The 20,535-nt window shown below is 34.1% G+C and overlaps 1 protein-coding gene across 5 annotated transcripts in view; it reads right to left on the reverse strand.

Moving 5' to 3' along the window:
• The window catches only part of ROCK1 (Rho associated coiled-coil containing protein kinase 1), a 175,534-nt gene that overhangs the window by 20,448 nt on the left and 134,551 nt on the right, over positions 1–20,535 (reverse strand). For all 5 annotated transcript variants that reach the window (XM_042910122.1, XM_042910120.1, XM_042910125.1 and 2 more), the window contains 7 exons: positions 16,344–16,509; positions 15,026–15,119; positions 14,491–14,579; positions 11,383–11,571; positions 10,370–10,529; positions 3,711–3,781; positions 3,423–3,511 (listed from right to left, as the gene is read on the reverse strand). In XM_042910122.1, coding sequence (XP_042766056.1) covers positions 3,423–3,511; positions 3,711–3,781; positions 10,370–10,529; positions 11,383–11,571; positions 14,491–14,579; positions 15,026–15,119; positions 16,344–16,509 — 858 coding nt within the window. The remainder of the gene's footprint in view (positions 1–3,422; positions 3,512–3,710; positions 3,782–10,369; positions 10,530–11,382; positions 11,572–14,490; positions 14,580–15,025; positions 15,120–16,343; positions 16,510–20,535) is intronic.

The following is a 20,535-nucleotide window of genomic DNA, read 5'->3' on the forward strand; positions in this document are numbered from 1 at the left end:
CATTAGTCATGGGGAAAATACAAGTTAAGACAATAATGAGACAGCATTTCATCTTCATTAGAATAGCTAAAATGTTAACTACACTGGTATTAAAATTACTTAAAAATAATAAAAATAAAATAAAAGAACAGCATAAATCAAAGACTGACAGCACCATGTGATGGTGAAAACATGGAACAACTGTAACTCATATACTGCTGGTGAGCATAACACAGTGTAACTATTTCTGCGGACTATTTGGTAGATTTTTAAAAGATTAATCTACACAGATTTACTCAATACCCAGGATTCCACTAAGTAATTACACATGAAAAATAAAAACATAAATCCACCAAAAGAATGTTCATAACAGTCTTATTTATAACAACCCCAAACTGAAAGCAAGCCAAATGTTCCTCAACAGAAGAATGGATAAACAAATTGAGATATATTAATTCGATGGAATATTATTCAGCAATAAAAGGAACAGACAATTGATACACATAGCAAAACACTATGCTGGGTGAAAGATGCCAGGCACAAAAGAATACATATCATATGATTCCATTTATATGAAGTTCTAGAATAGGCAAAACTCAGTAACAGAATTCAGATGTTCTTTTTTTTCCCCCCTGAGAAAATGGTATAAGTGGGCTTTCTAGGATGATGGAAATATTCTTTATCTTGTTATGGGTAATGATTACATGGGTGTTTGTAACTGTCAAAATAACAGAACACTTATGATTTAGGCATTTTATAAAAATTATACTTCAATAAAAAGGTAAGACAACAAACTTTCATCAATCTGAAAGCATTTAACTTAGTTGAAAGATGATGTCTCTAATATTAGTATTTATGTATTATTCCATTTAGGTTGAACACTTAAATTTTTATTTTTTTATTTTATTTTATTTTATTTTATTTTTAATTTTTTTTTTAATGTTTATTTATTTTTGATACAGAGAGAGACAGAGCATGAATGGGGGAGGGTCAGAGAGAGGGAGACACAGAATCTGAAACAGGCTCCAGGCTCTGAGCTGTCAGCACAGAGCCTGACGCGGGGCTCGAACTTACGGACCACGAGATCATGACCTGAGCCGAAGTTGGCCGCTTAACCGACTGAGCCACCCAGGCGCCCCGAACACTTAAATTTTTACAACCAATGCTTCTTCAAAGAATTAGGAAATCAAAACAGTATGGTACTGGTACAAAAACAAACACATAGATCAATAGAACAGCATAGAGAGCCCAGAAATAAACCCATGTTTTTATGATTAATTAATCTGCAACAAAGAAAGCAAAAATACAAAACAGGAAAATGTCTCTTCAACAAATGGTGCTGGGAAAATTACTAGATAGCTACATGCAAAAAAATAAAACTGGACTATTTTCTTACACCATACACAAAATAAACTCAAAATGGATTAAAGACCTAAACGTGAGATCTGAAGCCATAAAACTTCTAGAAGAAAACATAAGTGGTAATCTCTTTGATAAGGTCAAAGAATTTTTCTAGATATGTCTCCTTTGGCAAGGGAAACTAAATCAAAATTAAACTATTAGGACTACACCAAAATAAAAAGCTTTTTGCACAGCAAAAAAAAACCATCAACAGAACAAGCCATCAACCTACTGAGTGGGAGAAGATATGTGCAAATGATGTATGTGATAAGGGGTTAATATAAAAAATATATAAAGAACTTATATAATTCAACACCAAAAAACTCCCAAAGAATCCAATTTAAGAATGGGCAGAGGACATGAATAGACATTTTTCCAAAGAAGACACACAGATGGCCAACAGACACATGAAAAGATGCTCAACATCAGTAACCATCAGGGAAATGCAAATTGAAACAACAACGAGATAACACCTCATACCTGTCAGAATAGCTAGAATTAAAAATATAAGAAACAACAAGTGTTGGCAAGGATATGGAGAAAAAGGAACCCTTGTGCACTGTTGGGAATGCATGCTGGTGCGGCCACTATGGAAAACAGTACAAAGGTTTTTCAAAAAGTTAAAAATAGAATTACCATATGATCCAGTAATTCCACTACCAGGTATTTATTCAAAGAATACGGAAACACTAACTTGAAGAGATATATACAACCCCTATGTTTATTCCAGCATTATTTATAATAGCCAAGATATGGGTGAATAGAGTATTAGCCATAAAAAAGAATGAAACCTTGCCATTTCCAACAACATAGACGGACCTTGGACCTAGAGGGTATAATGTTACATGAAATAAGTCAGTCAGGGAAAGATAAATACCCTATTTCACTCGTAAGTGAAATTTAAGAAACAAATAAACAAAGAAAAAAAAAAGAGACAAAAAAACAACAGACTCTTAGAGAACAAACTGATGGTTACCAGAGGGGAGGTGGGTGGGGGGGTGGGTAAAATAGGTGAAGGGGATTAAGATTACACTTATTGTGATGAGCACTGAGTAAATATGGAATTGTTGGCTCACTATATTGTACACCTGAAACTAATATAACCCTGTATGTTAACTATAATTGAAAAAAGGAAAAAAATGGGAAATAAAATTTCAGAATGCTCTGGTAGCTGCTCAATTCTTTTTACATTCTAGATATAATTGATTTCACAAATGTTTAGTTCCAAACGAATGCCAACACTTCATTTTAAGTTTATATTTTTCATGAATAGCACCCACCACATCTCACTTTGAATTTATATTTTGTTGCATGTTTTACCTTTTCTACTACTTGTATGTAAGCTCCTTAAATATGGAACTGTCTTACTCACCTTTGTACAATCTATAGCACTCACGATGATACAGACAGCAGTGCTTAAGAAATGGTTTTAGAACGAATACAAGGAAAAATCCTAAGCTTATTAAAGGCCTCTGTGATCTACTACTAAAAGCAAAAGATGTATTTGTATATCCTTAACAATGACTGCATAATCATATACAGCACTTTTGGAGATGCTCTCTGAACCTAAAACTAATAAACATTTGAAATAAAAAATTTGTCTTTAGAATACATGTATCAGCTTTGCAAAATCTTCCCCCTTACATTTTGCTAAAGTTAGATTTAATATGGAGATTTTGGATATGGAGATTTAATATTTTTTATTTAAAAAAATTTTTCAAGTTTATTTATTTTGAAAGATAGAGAGAGTGGGGGAGGGACAGAGAGAAGGGGAGAGAGATAATCCCAAGCAGTCTCCACACTGTCAGTGCAGAGCCCGATGTGGGGCTTGAACCCACGAACTGTGAGATCATGATCTGAGCTGAAATCAAGAGTCGGATGCTCAACCAACTTAGCCACCAGGTGCCCCGAATATGAAGTTTTAAAATTAGGAAAAGTAGGCAATATCATTTAAATAACAAAACAAACTAAATTGTATGTCTAAAAATAATTATCATAAGTTAACACCCTGATGATTTAAAATTCAACGAAAGGCAACTTACTCTATGTCCAATACCATGGATGGATTGGATTGTTCCTTATCTTGCTCATCATTATAGAACAAAATTTTTTTGCTGCTTACTACAACATACTGAAATGAGGAAAAAAAGAGGAAGATATATAAGAGCAACATTAATGTGGTTTAAAATAAGCACAATACTTGTCATTTATGTCTAAAGTATACTGTATTAATCTAAGATCAATGCTAATAACAGAGCAATTAATACAAGTATGTTTTAAAAGTAAAATATATAACAGATTATCAATTAGAAAAAACAAGGCATATATACCTGTTTCTTCCAGCCATATCGTTTGATATTTCCTCTGTTTGGTATTGAAAGCCAGCCTTCAATTCTTGACTCTAGGAGGAAAAGAATATATAGTATTTAGCCTTAAGTAGTAGTAAGAGGAAAGCTATTACAAGTTGTTTGATGGCATGCAGCAACAGGCATTTGAACACAGCTAAATGAATAAGTGCTACAATTTGCTCTTCCATGCTTCAATCACACAAATCAATTGTAATGGCCATACAAATATTGCAGAAAAAAATTCCAAGCCACTTTTCCCATAAAATTAACATTTAGTACTTAATTATAAAAGTATGAAGTAAAACAATACCCTTTAGAGCCAGGCAAGACTGGAATGGATTGCAGCTTAAATGGGATATGATACAGAAGACTTTAAATATCATTTAACACTTATAAAACTATTTAGCAAAATAAAAAATGCAGCAAGTGGAACAAATCAGAGCGATGATTTACACAAGAAAGAGCAAGCAAAAGTACAGACAGGTGTCCTATTACTCACAGAAGATAAGAATAGAAGATAAATAAATAAGGAATGCAGGCAGAATCAACTAGATACAAAGAATAAGAGACAAGCATTTTATTTGTTTTCTTAGCACAATATTCTGACAAACTTTTTGGTAAAACACCTATAATAATTTCAATAAAATTGCTAAAATCTGGTTGGGGGGGTACTTAATTCTAGTGTTAAAGTCCAATTGTAATTCTTTTCAAACTAAAGAGGTATAAATAAAGACTTTTAAGTATGTGATACCAGAACTTAATAAATAGCCAAAAAACATAGAATTGAGTTGGTCAGGTGCTATTACTTTAACCAGTTTGTGCATACCAGAAATTCCTTGACTAATACAATCAAGGTATTTAAATATAAATATTATTACTGTTTAAATATAATTGTTTATTAGAAATATCTGAAGGAAAAAGATGATTATTAGAAATCATTATTTTATATCAGGTTAGAGATCAGAGTATTTTTTTCTATATCTGTCTTATGATTTGAAACACAAAAAAATAAAAAAGTAAGCAATTTTCAAGTACAATGCTTAAATCATGACCCTAACAGGAATATATAATGCCTTTCCCCACATATAAAAGCTGTAAAACATCTAAGTCTTAAAGTAATCGTAACAACAATAGGTAACATTTACCGAACACTTGTTTGACATGTGCTTTCCAAGTAATGTCACATTTAATCTATGTATATTATCCCATGAATGTATATTATATTCCTATGAATATAAGATAGCATAGATTCTACAATCATCCTCCATTTACAAATGAAAAACACCAAAGCTTAGAAGGTAAACTGACTTGTCCAAGGGTATACTCTATCAGTAACTGTCAAAGCTATAGAGTTTACCCTGGCAGGCTAATTTCTGAGCTTGTGTTCCTAGAACACCATGCTATTCTGTCCTTAACTAAAAAGCTTTGCAGTTAATTGAATTGAATATTCTTCTTGTACCAACTTCTTCCATGTACCTGTCTTTTGCTTTTGTTACTCCTCTTCATCTAACTTATAGTTGTTAAGGTGGAGAAAATAATGAGAAAACTCAGCTCAAAACAATCCTCTTCTCCCAACTACTCCCAGCAACTTCTTAGTTCATCAATAATTGTTTTGTCTCCTTAAGTAGTTCCTTAGTAAGTTTTGTAAGATCAGGGACCATATCCTGACACTATTTTTATATATTTCAAGGCATCTGACACACAGAGTAGGTATATATTCTGATTATTTTACAGTTCTGCTTTTCCCCCCTGAATTAGCCAGTTAAAGCTACCCTTTATAAATGATGGTTTAAAAACCAAAGGGCAGTTTTAGGGGCACCTGGGTGGCTCAGTCGGTTAAGTGTTCAACATCGGCTCAGGTCATGATCTCACATTTCTTGAGTTTGAGCCTGTCAGGCTCACTGCTATCAGCCTATCAGGGCAAAGCCCTCTTTGGATCTTGGGTCCCCCTCTTTCTGCCCCTCCCCTGCTTCCGCTCCCTCAAAAATAAACATTAAAAAAAAAACAAACCCAAAGGGCAGTTTTACATTAAACAACACACAGAAGGTTGCTAATCACTCACAAATACTCTTACAAAAGCATCAAGTTATTGTTAGGAAAATTTTCCTTCGGTGTGCTCCAAATTGCAGCTCGTTTACTCCTCCAATTTACTACCAGTAATTCCTCACAGAAAATATGTGAAAGCCACCGAAATTTTGACCTTTATACAAAATTGTGTATGCCAAAATACCCCACACTCAAGTTATTTCTCCTATGAGAATATATGCCAAAAATATTTATGCTTTATGACTCTAGGTTTGGATTATCTGCCAGTGTTTTCTTTAATGTATTTTCAATGGATTGTTGTAGGTTATGACTTTATCTGTCATTTCAGTGTTTCTTAAGAAATTTTGTACATCAAAGGCATTTTATGAATTAAATAAGCCCTTTTTTATTTGTTCCCATTTAAATTAAATGAAATTTGGAACTCAAAAAAAGGTGCTGAGGATATGTGAAGGTCTTCATCAATTTATAATAATATATTTTTTTAGATTTTTTAAATGTGTATTTATTTTTATTATTATTTTTTTTAATTAAAAAAAAATTTTTAATGTTTATTTATTTTTGAGACAGGGAGAGACAGAGCATGAATGGGACAGGGTCAGAGAGAGAGGGAGACACAGAATCTGAAACAGGCTCCAGGCTCTGAGCTGTCAGCACAGAGCCCGACGCGGGGCTCAAACTCAGGGACCGCGAGATCATGACCTGAGCCAGAGTCGGACGCTTAACCGACTGAGCCACCCAGGCGCCCCTGTATTTATTTTTAAAACAGACAGAGTGCAAGTGGGGGAGAGGCAGAGAGAGAGGGAGACACAGAATTTGAAGCAGGTTCCAGGCTCTGAGCTATCAGCACAGAGCCGGATGCGGGGCCCAAACCCACAAGTTGTCAGATCATGACCTGAGCCGAAGTTGGACACTTAACCAACTGAGCCATCCAGGAGCCCCAGGTTTTCACCAATTTAAAACAACAGGGTTACAGGAGAGAATTTTAGTTTTTCCTTCCGGTGCATTCCCTTCACAAAAGCAGGTGAACTAAGCTCAGGGACGAATTAAAAACTACATACTAGCTTCTCCTCTGTTTACTTACTCATGTCTTACATACAAGTTAACATATTAGTTGTGTGTGTGTGTGTGTGTGTGTGTGTGTGTGTGTATACATAAACCTCCTTTAAAACCATGACAACTTGTGACATATGTAGCAATCTGAAAGTAAAATGTTTTAAATTCCATCTTTTCCATCACAAACACAGAAATCAGCTTCTCCAGATTAAAACATGTTGAGGACTCCTAACTCTACATTATCATCAATAATATGCTACAAAAGTACAAAGTACAAATACAACTTGGCTCCAGGTTTTATGTATTTGTAAAGCAATTTTAACTTATAAAAAATTTATGTATGTACCATTGCAAATCAGCAATTGATTCCTTTACCCAAATAAGAGACATAGAGACTATATATAAATCAATATCCAATACAGTGAATTTAAATATCAAAGTTAACTGCTGAAGACTATCAAAGTTTACTTGCATAAACACATACTGCTTAAGAAACAGAGCTAAGGAACCATTGCCAAATATTTTAATTATATTCAGAAGTGATATAAAAATGAAATTAATGTTCAAGAATTCAGATGCATCATCTCCAAATCATTGATTAGATGTGGGCAAGTTGGAAGTTCTCATATACTTAAATACTTGGCAATACACCAAGAAATCCACCATTTACAAGTTTAAATTTCAAAGACTGAGAGACATAAAGTTAGATGGAAAGAGAATGAGGCAGATAATCCACAAGAGATAATGAATATTAGAATATTGATACCAAAGTGTTTTTCCTAGTGCTTCATCTACTTTTACATTCTTTTCAGATTATTAGGTCAATAGTTCCAAAAGAAGGAAAGAGAAAGAATAAGGGAGTTATCACGTTGTCTTTTTGTCACTGAGGCAATAGGAAAATCTTAACTCAGGTGTAATCTTTATATTTACACAGTGTGCTATGCCACAACCTGCCACAGAACCAAAAGGAGGATGAAAACATAAAAGAATCAGAATACAAGTAATTTAAGAACTTCAGAAGGTTGTACAACAGATAATTTTTTTTCTAAGCTTTTGAGAATTGGGAAACAGGAGAGATTTTATCTACTTAAGGACAAGTAGAGACTGAGCTCTAGATATACAAGATAATTAAATGAGAATCTTTATACTGAATGATGAAATCTAAAACTAAGTTATATTATCAGTTCATCCACCCAACTACCTATAAACACCCATCTCACTGAACTAAAAAATATGATCCATATTTCAAAAGGCCTTTAACTTTTGAGTAAATGTATTCCATTCAAAGTTCTTCCTTTTTCAGTCTGTAGTTTAATTTTCTAAAATTAAAAAAAAAAAAATGTTTATTTATTTTTGAGAGAGGGACAGAGTGCAAATAGGGGAGGGGCAGAGAGTGAGATGGAGACAGAATCTGAAGCAGGCTCCAGGCTGAGTTGTCAACACAGAGTCCGACGTGGGGCCTTGAACTCAGGAGCCATGAGATGATGACCTGAGCCAAAGTTGGACACTTAACCAACTGGGCTACCCATTCACCCCTCTGCTGACTGATTCTTAAGTGTATTTATTAGGTCAGGATTCTGAAATCTAAATGGATCCCTAACTTAAGTCAGCGAATCAAACCATCTGATCGTCCTCTGAGTTTAGTTTTCCTGAATAAGCCAGAATGGAGGACAAAACTCATCACCTTCCTCCTCTTTAGATGTCCCTCAAACTCATCATTCAATTCAAATTTTTTCTGAATAGTATTTACCAATAGTGAATTGACTGAAATGTTTAACCTAATAAAAAGAAAACCAAGATACACATAATAAGACATCATTATAACCAAAGTTAAAGGGAAACGGGTGGAATAAAGACAAAAAACCTGGCCAGGATATTTAACTTTATCTAAATAGAAAGAATTCCTGGACTCTAAGCTACAATTTCAGTTCAACAATTGAAAGGATGTAGCCAAACACCCCTAAAAGTCATACTGATGATTAAATCTAACTTTTGAAAGCTTTTCAAACAACAGCTGAAGCAAGAGGTTCTTGTTAAATCCAAAGTGATTCTCTGATAAAGGACATGCACCTACAAGATTCTCAAGAGGCAGAAGGTTTCAGAAAACCAAAAATGGGAAAAGCGAAGGAATTCCTTGACCACTATAATAAGAAATTTTACTCCATGCCCTTCTAAGAGATCTGATTTTGGGCTAGAAAACACACAAAAGGAGGAGGGCAGGGATTACGTGGTATATAAGTAAGAGTTGAATTCACTTTTCACTTTGAGTCCCACTTTCTTGACCAAGAACAATAATACCATTTTCTAAGTAGTCTATTAAGTTTTTTATATCAAATTCTCAAAAAACAGTATCTGTTAAAATAGAATCACTATAATATAAAATGTGTTACTTCATAAATATCTATTAACACATTACACAGGAAATACACAAATTAAAATCAATTTTCAAGTTTATGGCCATGTAAACAAAACCTCCAAAACCTTGAACTAAGAATATGCAGTAGTATGTAGGGGGTACCTGGGTGGCTCAGTTGGTTAAGTGTCTTGACTTCAACTCAGGTCATGATCTCACGGTTCACGGGTTTGAGCCCTGCATCGGGTTCTGTGCTGACAGCTTAGAGCCTGGAACCTGCTTCAGATTCTGTGTCTCCCTCTTTCTCCCTGCCCCACCCTTGCGCGCACTCTGCCCCTCCCTCTCTCAAAAATAAACATTAAAAAAAAATGATAAGCAGCAGTATGTCAAGCTTGTGTGTGTATGTAAACATTTATATCTTTAAAATTTGTAATGCATGTTTTAACATTTATAACCTATTCACTTCTAAACTGAACATGTATTATGTGTATTGCTTATCTCTGTTAAAAAGACATAAATGTACTATAACTTACCCTACACTAAATCCAAGAATTTTAATTGATTCTCAACTGGGAGAAAAAAAAAAGATATAGAAAAAGTCTGAAATCCTAGATACTCTCACTTTTGCCTTTACTTGACTCTCTGCCCCCTAACTGCATCTCTCAATCCCTTTTATCTATTTCTCTAAATTCAAAACTTAAAGTCTGACCGAAGTTTATCTCTACTACTTTAGAAAGGTCTATATATAGGCTGGTATGGTTCTGATTATTAAGTACAGTTCTTAGTTTTTGCACAGAAATACATAAAAACAAAAAACCCACAGTACATTAAAGAGCTGCTACTCATGAAAACACATATAATAATTTTCTTTAAATAATGAGAGGTATAAGCAGCTTCAGCTTTCACCATTTTCAGCTTTTAGTTAGGCTGTTTTGGTTCAAAACCTTTTTCAGATTTCTATTCAGGTAGAGCCTCTCAAATTTATTTTAATAGCCTAAAATTTCTTTTGACTGCTTTTATTCTATAAAATGCAAACATAATCAGACTTTGGCTAACAGAAGCATAAATTTCTTCTTAAGGATCCATGGGAAAAATAAAATGACAAAGAGGTAGAAAGCTAAATGAAAGTAACATACATTAATTTCCATGAATGAAGCAAACCTGAATTAAGTAAAATAAATGTTCTTACCTGGAAGGTTTCCATCAGTCTCATCAGCACTAGGAAAACTAGCAACACTTGTAGAATCCGAAAGGTCCAAAAGTTTAGCACGCAATTGCTCAATATCACTCTCTTTGCTAGCCAATTGCATCTGAAGCTCATTCCTATGTGTACATTCTTCTACCAATTGCTATTTTTGAAATAAAGAAATCAAAATCAAATTTTCAAATTAAAAATTAAGAATTAATGGAACTATGAAGAATCTAAAACTACTAATACTAAAAAATTAGTATAAACTTCATGAATGTTTACTACCACAGATTTTGATACAATTGTAAAAAATGCAAGTTCTCTTCCTCATTAATACATTGCTTGGTAAACTCCTTTTCTCCTTGCTTTCAACAAATTTTGTTTGTATTTTTTAAATGTAAAGCATCAAAACACAAAAACCAAACACCTGTTAAAACAGTAGGAAATGCTTTTATGGCTTCAAATGAAACAGTTTAAAAAATATGGAAAGCTTCTCAGGATGGTAAAACCATAAATGATAGAGAGTCAGTGCTTGTATCCAAGTCAATCTAGGACCAGAGACCAGTTCTCAATTTTGTGCTATTTACAGGCCAGGAAGTATAAAAAAAAAATTAAGTTTGATATTTTGATTTCAGAAAAGTGAGTCCTGATTAAACAAAAAAATATACAATACTTCAAATCCTCTAACTTAACTGTAGTTAGTATTATACCAGTCATATCTCAATTTTAATCAAAAACCAAAAAGGCAAAACTTCTTTTTGATTCTCTCAAAGGAGCATCTCTAATCAAGCAAATGCTAATGGGTAAAAATTATCATGGTTAATAGGAAATGGAGTATCTTTCTAGTTTTTCAACATCATGGTTCATATTAGAGTAATAATGATCAAACTGTGGAGAGTATAAACCTGAATATGCATTTTTATGCTAAAAATATCTAGAGAAGATCAATAGATAATAGGTATAAACAGACATAACAAATTAAGAAAATAATCCTACACACACACAAACCTTACCGCTTGCATGTCATTCAGTTCCTTCTGATGTTTCACCACCATCTGGTTGAATTTCTCTCTTTCTTGGTTGAGTTCCAGTTGAAGCTTTCGATTTTCCTTTTCTTTCTTTCTCAAATCCTGTGTATTAGCTTTCTTTCTATCAATTTTAAAATCTTTCCGATTCATTATTTCTGCCAACTTGTTAACAGCCTATTCAAATATTAAAATATTATTAAATAAGGATCTATGTTGGAATCATCTGATTTAAATCTCCACTAAAAATGTATTTTCTTCCTCAAAATCAGGAAGGACTATTTGTGTGGGAAAATCAGAAGAACCTAATAAAAGATGGAACATAACTGGTAGCACAAGTAACTATTACTGTTTTATCTCATTGTTCAAATGTAAGAACCAGATTAAGTCTTGTAAAAATTTTTTACAAAGAATTTTTTTACTGTTCAATAATCATTCAGCATTATACTGTACGTAGGCACTTTGATAGGTACTAGATATAAAGACAAAAAATAGAGTTATGCCTCAAAGGTATCATAGTCTGATGGAGGAGCCAGACAAGCACGCATTATAGTACAGAGTGGTGAGTTAAAAGAAAAGAGGCTAACAATGGTGCTATGGGAGCAGTACCTAACTGAGACCTGGGGAAGTCAGGGGTGGCTTCCTGGTGTACCTGCACATGTGTCCACATATGTTTCTTAAAAAGACAAATAAGAGTTGGATAAGCAAAGAAGAAATAGTATTAAAGAGAAGAGCCAAGGATGGCATTATAATCAGATGAAACCACACACAGGCAAAAAGGCCCAAGATAATTTTTTTCCTTGGGACAAGTAGGTAAGTAAGGAGATGGTATCTACCAGGCCATACTGAGGCCCTTTTGAATGTAAGAGAGAACAGCTGAGGTTAATCCCTTTTGCCAGAAGGAAAGAACATATTCAAATTGAGAAGTGTTAAAAGCATGTGAAATTAAGCTACATAAACTAAAACATAAGTCATGGTATTTTCTGCAATTATGTTTAAAAGAAACCGAAGATTTTTCCATTAAAACAGAAAAAAAGCCCAACTACCATCATTTCCATGTACATTTAGTCCTATCTAGGATGAGGAGCCCATATACATATTTTAATGGAGTAAATGCTTATTTCATTGAATTCATAATGCATATTGTTATTTTTCTAACAGTAAATCTAACATATTAAAAGAAAAATAAAAGAACTATATTATGAAGAAAGTGAAAAGCCCTTGTAGTATCACCCATCAAAGAGTACCTCTGCTAAAGTCTCTTTTTTCAATCTGCTGGGTGTGTATCCTTCTAAACTTTTCCTTATGTATATAAGCTGATTACATGGATATTTAAATTAGAAAATGGGATCATGCTATACATTCTGTGCTGCAACTCGTTTTAAATTTAATACTATATCATATATCATGGGAAATACAATTTCCCCATGTCATTACATATATGTCTATTTCATTTATTTTTAATGGCTCCTTTGCTCTGTATTGTATGGATATATTATGATTTATCAATACTATGCTGATGGGTGGTTGGGTTATTTTTATTTTTCACCGTTAAAAATAATGTTGTGGGGTGCCTGGGTGGCTCATTAAGAGTCCGACTTCAGCTCAGGTCATGATCTCGTGGTCCGTGAGTTCGAGCCCGTATCGGGCTCTGTGCTGACAGCTCAGAGCCTGGAGCCTGCTTCAGAATCTGTATCTCCCTTTCTCTCTGCACCTCCCCCACTTGCACTTTCTCTCTCTCTCACTCTCTCTCAAAAATAAACATTACAAAAAAAATGTTGCTGTAGGGGCGCCTGGGTGGCTCAGTCGGTCCGTCATGGCTCAGAGCCTGGAGCCTGCTTTGGATTCTGTGTCTCCGTCTCTCTGCCCTCCCCCCCACTCATGATCTGTCTCTGTCTCTCAAAAATGAATAAACGTTAAAAAAAATTTTAAAAGTTGTTGCTGTAATTACATTTGTATGTGTTTCTTTTGAGCATTTATGGAGTTATTTATACAGGATAAATTCCTAAACGTGCAGTTACTGGGTCAAAGAATATGCACATTAAAATATGTTATTCTGTTAATTGTTCTCATAGTTTACTCCCTCAAAAACTACACAAATAAATTTCCCTATGTTCTTGCTAAAGAGGAGTATTATATCTCTCTCATTCAAATGTGCCCATTTGTCAAAAAGATACCTCATTATTGCTTTAATTTTTATTTCTTGGTTTATGGTAATGGGTTAGCTTTTTAAAATTCTTTTTTTCTCAAATGTCTCTTACTTTTTTTTCGTAGAAGATTGTCTTTTTATTTGTAGACCCTCTTTTATTTGTATTTCTCTACATTTGTTATAAATATTCTTCTTAGTTTGTTTTCTTTCAACTTATGTTGTTTTGGGCTCCCCAGACCTGAATTTTAATGTAATAAATGTCAATCCTTTTCTTCATGGTCTATGTTTTGATGTAAAAGTAAGTACAATCCTTCTACTGAAGGATTTTCAACAGGTATTAAGTACATTTTTGAAGGATTAATCTAGTTGCAACATGAAAAACTGCTGAGAGGGAGAGTAGATAAGTGGTAAAAAAGCTAATATAATCATTTAATAAAAAGTAAAAAATATGTATTTTACCATAAAAATCAACTGGGGTACACAGTACCTTATGAAGAATTTAAACTACTGTGTAAGTTAGTAAAATGACAAGATACCAAGTTTTAGTAAAAATGTGAACTGCATCATTAAATATATAGCAAAATGATACAGTCACCCCTATAGTTTCTTACTTACTCCTAGTTCTTCTCTCTTGGCTTTAGTCAAGTGTTTTCTCTTCATTAAGTTTTCCTACTGTCAATTAATTATAGGTCTTCTGTACAATCTAAAACATGTTCTTACTAGTCAAATGACTAGACAAGCTACTTTCTGAACTCAATTAAAATCCAATTTCCTGAAAAAGACTTCTATATTTAATGAAGAAAGAGTATTACATTATTTGTTCCAGTGAAAAGATTGAACATTACAACCTAAGTTTTAAGAAAAAGTTCACAAAGAGCAAATGTTAGCTTCTGAATATATGATACTCAAATACAAACATATGGAAAAGGCTGAGAGAGAATGTATACCTGTGTTTTAAGGGTTCTTTCTGTACTGATGTTCTTTTCATAGGTAGCCTTAAGATTATTGATCTCTTCCTCTTTCTTCAGTTTATATTCTGTTAGCAAATTATATAAAGTGTTATTATATGACATTAAATTTCTGCATTCAAAATTAAGGCTCTTAATTATGCAAATTAGTTTATACATCATAACTTTTAATAACTTCATTAAGATAATTCTTTTTTATTGTTTTATTGAGGTATAATTGACAAATAAATTTGTAAGATATTTAAGTTATACAATATGATAATTTGATAGATGTAAACATTGTGAAAGGATTCTCCCATCAAGTTCATTAACATATCCATCACCTCACATATTTACCATTTTCTGAGATGAGAACATTTAAGTTCTACTAAGATAATTCTTAAGGCTACAGAAGCTATTTAACATATGAAAACAAATATTTCAAAAACCTAATACACAATATAAATAGCTAAGATTTACCTCTGAACTTGATTAAACATAATTAAAACAAAACAAAACAAAAAACCTTACATACCTTCCTCTGTCCTCCTCATTTTATCAGTTAGCTCTTCATTTTCTTTTCTTAATAACTCAAGATCTTTGGTTAGCATGCTGTTTGTTTCTTCAAGCTTAACAAAACACACAAAGGTTTAAGTTACATTCACTTTGCTAGTCTCTTATTTAAAACAGTAACTTCAAAAAAAAAAAACTTCACATTCTCCATAGATGAGGACAGGTCAAACGCTGCTTTATTATGAAAATGCCTGGTTTCCGGTTTAACATATGTGGATATAATTAAATTCAAAATATTTTAAAACAATTGCTAGCTTCTAAAAATTACTTCAGCGGGTGTGTATGTGTGTGTGTTTTTGTGAAAGGAAGAAAAAAATGTAATGGAAGGAGAACGACTACAAACTTGGGAAATTTAAATTTAGGTTTCTAGCTCTGTGATTCTTAGCAAGTCACAATGCTTTTGGGCCTCAATTCCTTCATCTGAATAATGATGATGAAAACGACAATTAAAAACATTTTGCTTTCAGTAATGTACTACTCATTCACCATTCTATGTATATTATTTCACTTAATGTTCATAAGAATCTTGTGGAATAGGTATTATTTCTTTTTCTTTTTTTTTTTTTTTAAGTAAACCCTATGCCCAATGTGGAGCTTGAACTCACAACCCTGAGATCAAGAGTTGCATGCTCTACTGATTGAGCCAGCCAGGCACCCCAAATATTATTTCTATTTTATAGATGAAGAATCTGAGGCTTAGAGAAGTTAATGCACATTGCCAAGACCATGTAACTTTTTAAAGGCAAAGCTAAGATTTAAACCCAGGACTATCTACACCAGAGCACTTGATGGTAACTTCAAAAGAAGAAAAATCTAACTCCCCCTCCCATTCCCATAATCTATATAGAGAACAGTATAAATTTCAGGAATAGTTAATTATAGTATTGGTTTTCTATAATTAATTTGTAAATATCCATAAAGAATTTCTCATCCCCAAATAGTTTCTCTGAACTTTATAGAATTCTGGCCATAAAACCAGTTGCAATGTATTAAGATAATACAACAAATGAATTTAAGCTAAGCATTTCCTTACATAAAATATATTAAGATCTATAGCCAGAAAGAGAAAAAGTATATTACACTGAAAAAGAATTTCAGTCATTAACAATGGTTTTGGATTATATAAACTATTTTATACAGGAGTACAGACTGACCACTGTGTATAAGCAAAGTCAAAGTAAATACACATGCATACATATTCACCTTACCCTAAACACTTTAGGATGTGGCCTATTTTTATTTAATTTTAGTCATAAACCTTACGTGAAAACCACACTTACCCGACTAACAGTGTGATCTTTATCTGTAATCTCCTGTCTATTTCTTGAGGCAGCTTTCTTGCTTTCTTGGGTCAATTCAAAATACTGTTCTTCCAGAAGCCCTCGAGCCAACTGCTCAGACTCGGCTTTTGTTTCTGCTAGATCCAACTGAGTAGTAAGAGTTTCTCTACAACAGATTTATAAGAGAAATGGATATAAAGAAATTCAGTTATTCTTTCAACTTAATGATATGCTTAAAAAGACAACTATATTTAAATAATAATAATTCATTGCTTAAATAAAATCCATTACTTGAATCCACTTGAAAAGTTCTATATAAATAATAAATTTAACCTCTCAGACTCTGAAAAACTATAAAAGTAAAGAACTCTTTAATTGTGTATCTGCTATTGTGCTTAACTAAGAAAAGTTAATAAAGCAATGGCAAGTAGTCTACTTTTGAAAAGGAAACTGTTGTGGATTAGAATGGAAGGTAGCATGGCACAGGAGAAAAATAATAGTCTTGTAAACCAGGAGGCCAGACCTAGACCCTTATCCCTATTCTATCACTAACTAATTGGGCAAGGACCCTGGGCAAATTTCTTACATTTCCTGGAGCTCAATTTAATCAAATCTGTAAAATGAGAGTTAAGCTAAATGATTTTTGAAGTCCTTTCCAGTTCGGAAATTTAATGAGATTATGAAGACTTATAAACAGATATTTAAACCACTATAAACTGTTCCAAGAATGCTCCTTGGGAGTAACACTTTAAAGCTTTTTTGGAATTGACATTCAGACCAGGACCAAATCACTCCAATTTGCTTGCTCTTCCTGAAGAAGCTATCTTGGTCATAAATGTACCCCCCTATACACAGTAGGTGCTCAATTAATGTTTGCTAAGTTAATAAATGACTTCCACCTATTTTTTACTAAGGGAATAATACAAATGAAATTTTCTGTCTCAAGCCTCTCTCAAGAGGGAAATATATACTAACTACAGAAAAAAAAAAAAAAAAAGAATATTCATTCATTTGTCCAAAAAACATTTACCTAAATGGTTACTATGTGCTAAATATGGTTGTACTAAGTAAGACATATAGTAGTAACAAAGTCTCTGCCCTCAGGAAGCATACATTAGTGGGGTGAAAATGGTCAATTTAAAAAATGAGCAAGTAATATACAGTATCCATAGAGAACACAATAAAATGAAAAAGGTAGAAGAAGCTGTGCATGTGGTATTTTATATAGGGTGATCAAGGAGGCCTCTCTGCTAAGAAGACATGTGAGAAGAAATATGAAGGAAGGGAATGAGCTATGTGTATCTGAAAAGTGGTAAGTTGGAAGAAACATCTAATGAGAAATGCCCTAAGTTTGGTCTGAAAAAAGTTAGTGTACGTGAAGTGGGAGATCAAGGAAAGTTGTGAGAAATGTATTAAAAGAAGTTGGAAGAGACAAAGATCTTATAAGACTTTCTAAAACAGTATACGGAACTTTGGTTTTACTCTGAATATTCTGTTTTTAAAAGATCATTCTGGGGGCGCCTGGGTGGCTCAGTCGGTTAAGCGGCTGACTTCGGCTCAGGTCATGATCTCATGGTCCGTGAGTTCGAGACCCGCGTCAGGCTCTGTGCTGACATCTCAGAGCCTGGAGCCTGTTTCAGATTCTGTGTCTCCCTCTCTCTGACCCTCCCTGTTCATGCTCTGTCTCTCTCTGTCTCAAAAATAAATAAACGTTAAAAAAAAAAATTAAAAAAAAAAAGATCATTCTGGTTGCTGTATTAAGATCAGACTGTAGGGGGAAAATGGCAGAAGTAGGGATATTAGTTAGGAAGCTACTGAAATTATCAAGATTGGAGATGGTCTGGATCAGGCTGGTAAATGGTACAAGTCATGAGAAATGATCAGATTCTGAATATGATTTCAAATTATAGCTAGGAAGACTTATTAATGGATTGAATGTAGAGTATAAGAAGAAAAAAGAGTCTAGAATAACTTCCAAGTTTTTTATTTAAACAACGGGAAATAATAGGATTGCTAATACCAAAATGGGGAAAACAGGGAGCAGCTGGTTGGCAGAGTAAAGGAATCAAGAATTTTTTCTGGACATGTTACAAATGAAATGCTTATTAAACACTCAAGTGGAGATGTCAAATAGATGGCTGGACATACAAGTCTGGAATTCAGGGGAGAATGTGCTTACACACTGATGCTATTTAAAGCCATGAGACTGGATGAAAACAAGGAGGGAGTGATCCCTTGGGCCCTCCAAACTTTAAAGGTCTCAGAGAGGGGAAGGGACAAAGGAGCAAAGGAGGTTAAGAGTAGCCAGTTCAATAACAAAAATACCATGTGGTGGTCAGAGAGGCCAGATGAAGAAATTTCATAGAGAGAGTAATGGACTATGTCAACTGCTACTGTTAAATAAGATAAAGACTGAGAACGGACTATTGTCTTTAACTATTAGGAAGTCATAAGTAACCTTGAGAAGGGTTATTTTGATAGAGCGATGAATGCAAAAGTTTGACTGGAATGAGCTGGAGAGAGAAAGGGAGAAGAGAACCTGAAGATAAATGGTATGTCACTTTTCTTTCTTTTCTCTTTTTTAAAGTTTTATTTATTTCTTTTGAGAGAGAGAGAGAGAGAAAGCATGAGCAGGGAAGGGACAGAAAGAGGTAGAGAGAACCCCAAGCAGGCTCTGCACTATGATTTCCGTGAGATCATGACCTGAGGTGAAATCAAGAATCCAATGCTTAACTGACTGAGCTACCCAGGTGCCCAGGCATGTAACTTTTTTAAAAAAATTATCTATTTATTTAACTTAAAAAATATTTATTTTTGAGAGAGAGAGAGAGAGAGGTAGAGAGGTAGAGAGAGAGGAGGACAGAGGATCTGAAGTAGGCTCCGTGCTGACAGGAGACAGCCCCATGCAGGGCTCAAATTCACAAACGGTGAGATCATGACCTCAGCCAAAGTCGGATGCTCAACCGACTGAGTCACCCAGGCGCCCCCGGTATGTCACTTTTCAAATAAGTTTGCCACAAAAGGAAGCAGAAAAATATGATGGCAGGTGGAAGTGAATATGTGCTCAAAAGATGGTTATTTTTTACAGAGACGTTTACCTGTATGCAATAAAAATGACTACAGAAAGGAAAAAATTGATGTAGGAAAGGTGAAGATTACTGGAGTCATGTTCTTAAGTAGGCAGAAAGGGATGGGATCAAGGGGCTGCCTTAGTTAAAAGCACATTTTGTCCATTTACATCAATCAGAAGGAAGGCAGGGTTTATTGGTACAGATGCAGACAGATTAGTAGGTTGTGAGGGTAGAAGACAGTAGAAGTTCTCTGACTTCCAGGAAGCAAGACCACTTGTTGAGTGTGAGGATGAGGACAGGTTGTTGAAGATCTAGGAGGAAGGAGAAGATATGAAATACGTGTCTCAAAGCATAGGGAAGTTAGTATGTTAGGAAAAGACGCGAAGTACTGCCAATGGTAAGTCTATGATCCTAGAGGTGGTTCTGCACTATTATACACAGGGCTTCAGACTGGTAACACTCTTATCTGAGCTTACTGCTTTGTATTAAATTCAAATAAAAGTAAGTTGTAATTTAAAATTCCAGAAAACCTATTTATCCCAAATTATAGTCCTATCCCTGGCTATGCAACTGTGCAAGAGAAAGCAAGAAACAATGAGATGGTTCAGGGTAAAATTGTCCACAACTACAACCATCCAGACTTCCTTCACAGCTCTCCATAATGAAAGACCTGTCTTTACTGACTCCTAGGGCCAATCTATCACCTTTATTCTCCCGTTTCCTTAATGAAATCAATTAACAACTTCTTTTTCTTCTAGGATGTAAGATTATAAGCAGGGACTTTGTTCTTGTTCACTGCTGTATTCCAAATGCCCAGAAAAGTCTCTGGCCCATAAAAAGTGCTTAGAAATTTTGTTTCAATCAATGGATAGAGGTGTAACTTTTCTCATTCTGATTTCCTTTCCATGTCTTTAAATATGCTCAAATTTCTACTATCTTTAAAAAGAGATGGCTCTCTTTCACCTTCTCCTCCAGTTAGGGCTCCATCTCTATCTCCTTGCCTTAACAGCCACGTTTCTTAAATTAAAAAAAAAAAAATTATTTATTTTAAGAGAGGAGAGAGAGTGTGTGTGCGCATGTGAGCAGGGGAGGGGGAGAGGCAGAGAGAGAGGAGAAAGAGA

Source organism: Panthera leo, chromosome D3 (genome assembly GCF_018350215.1).
Source record: "Panthera leo isolate Ple1 chromosome D3, P.leo_Ple1_pat1.1, whole genome shotgun sequence".
Lineage (NCBI taxonomy): Eukaryota > Metazoa > Chordata > Mammalia > Carnivora > Felidae > Panthera > Panthera leo.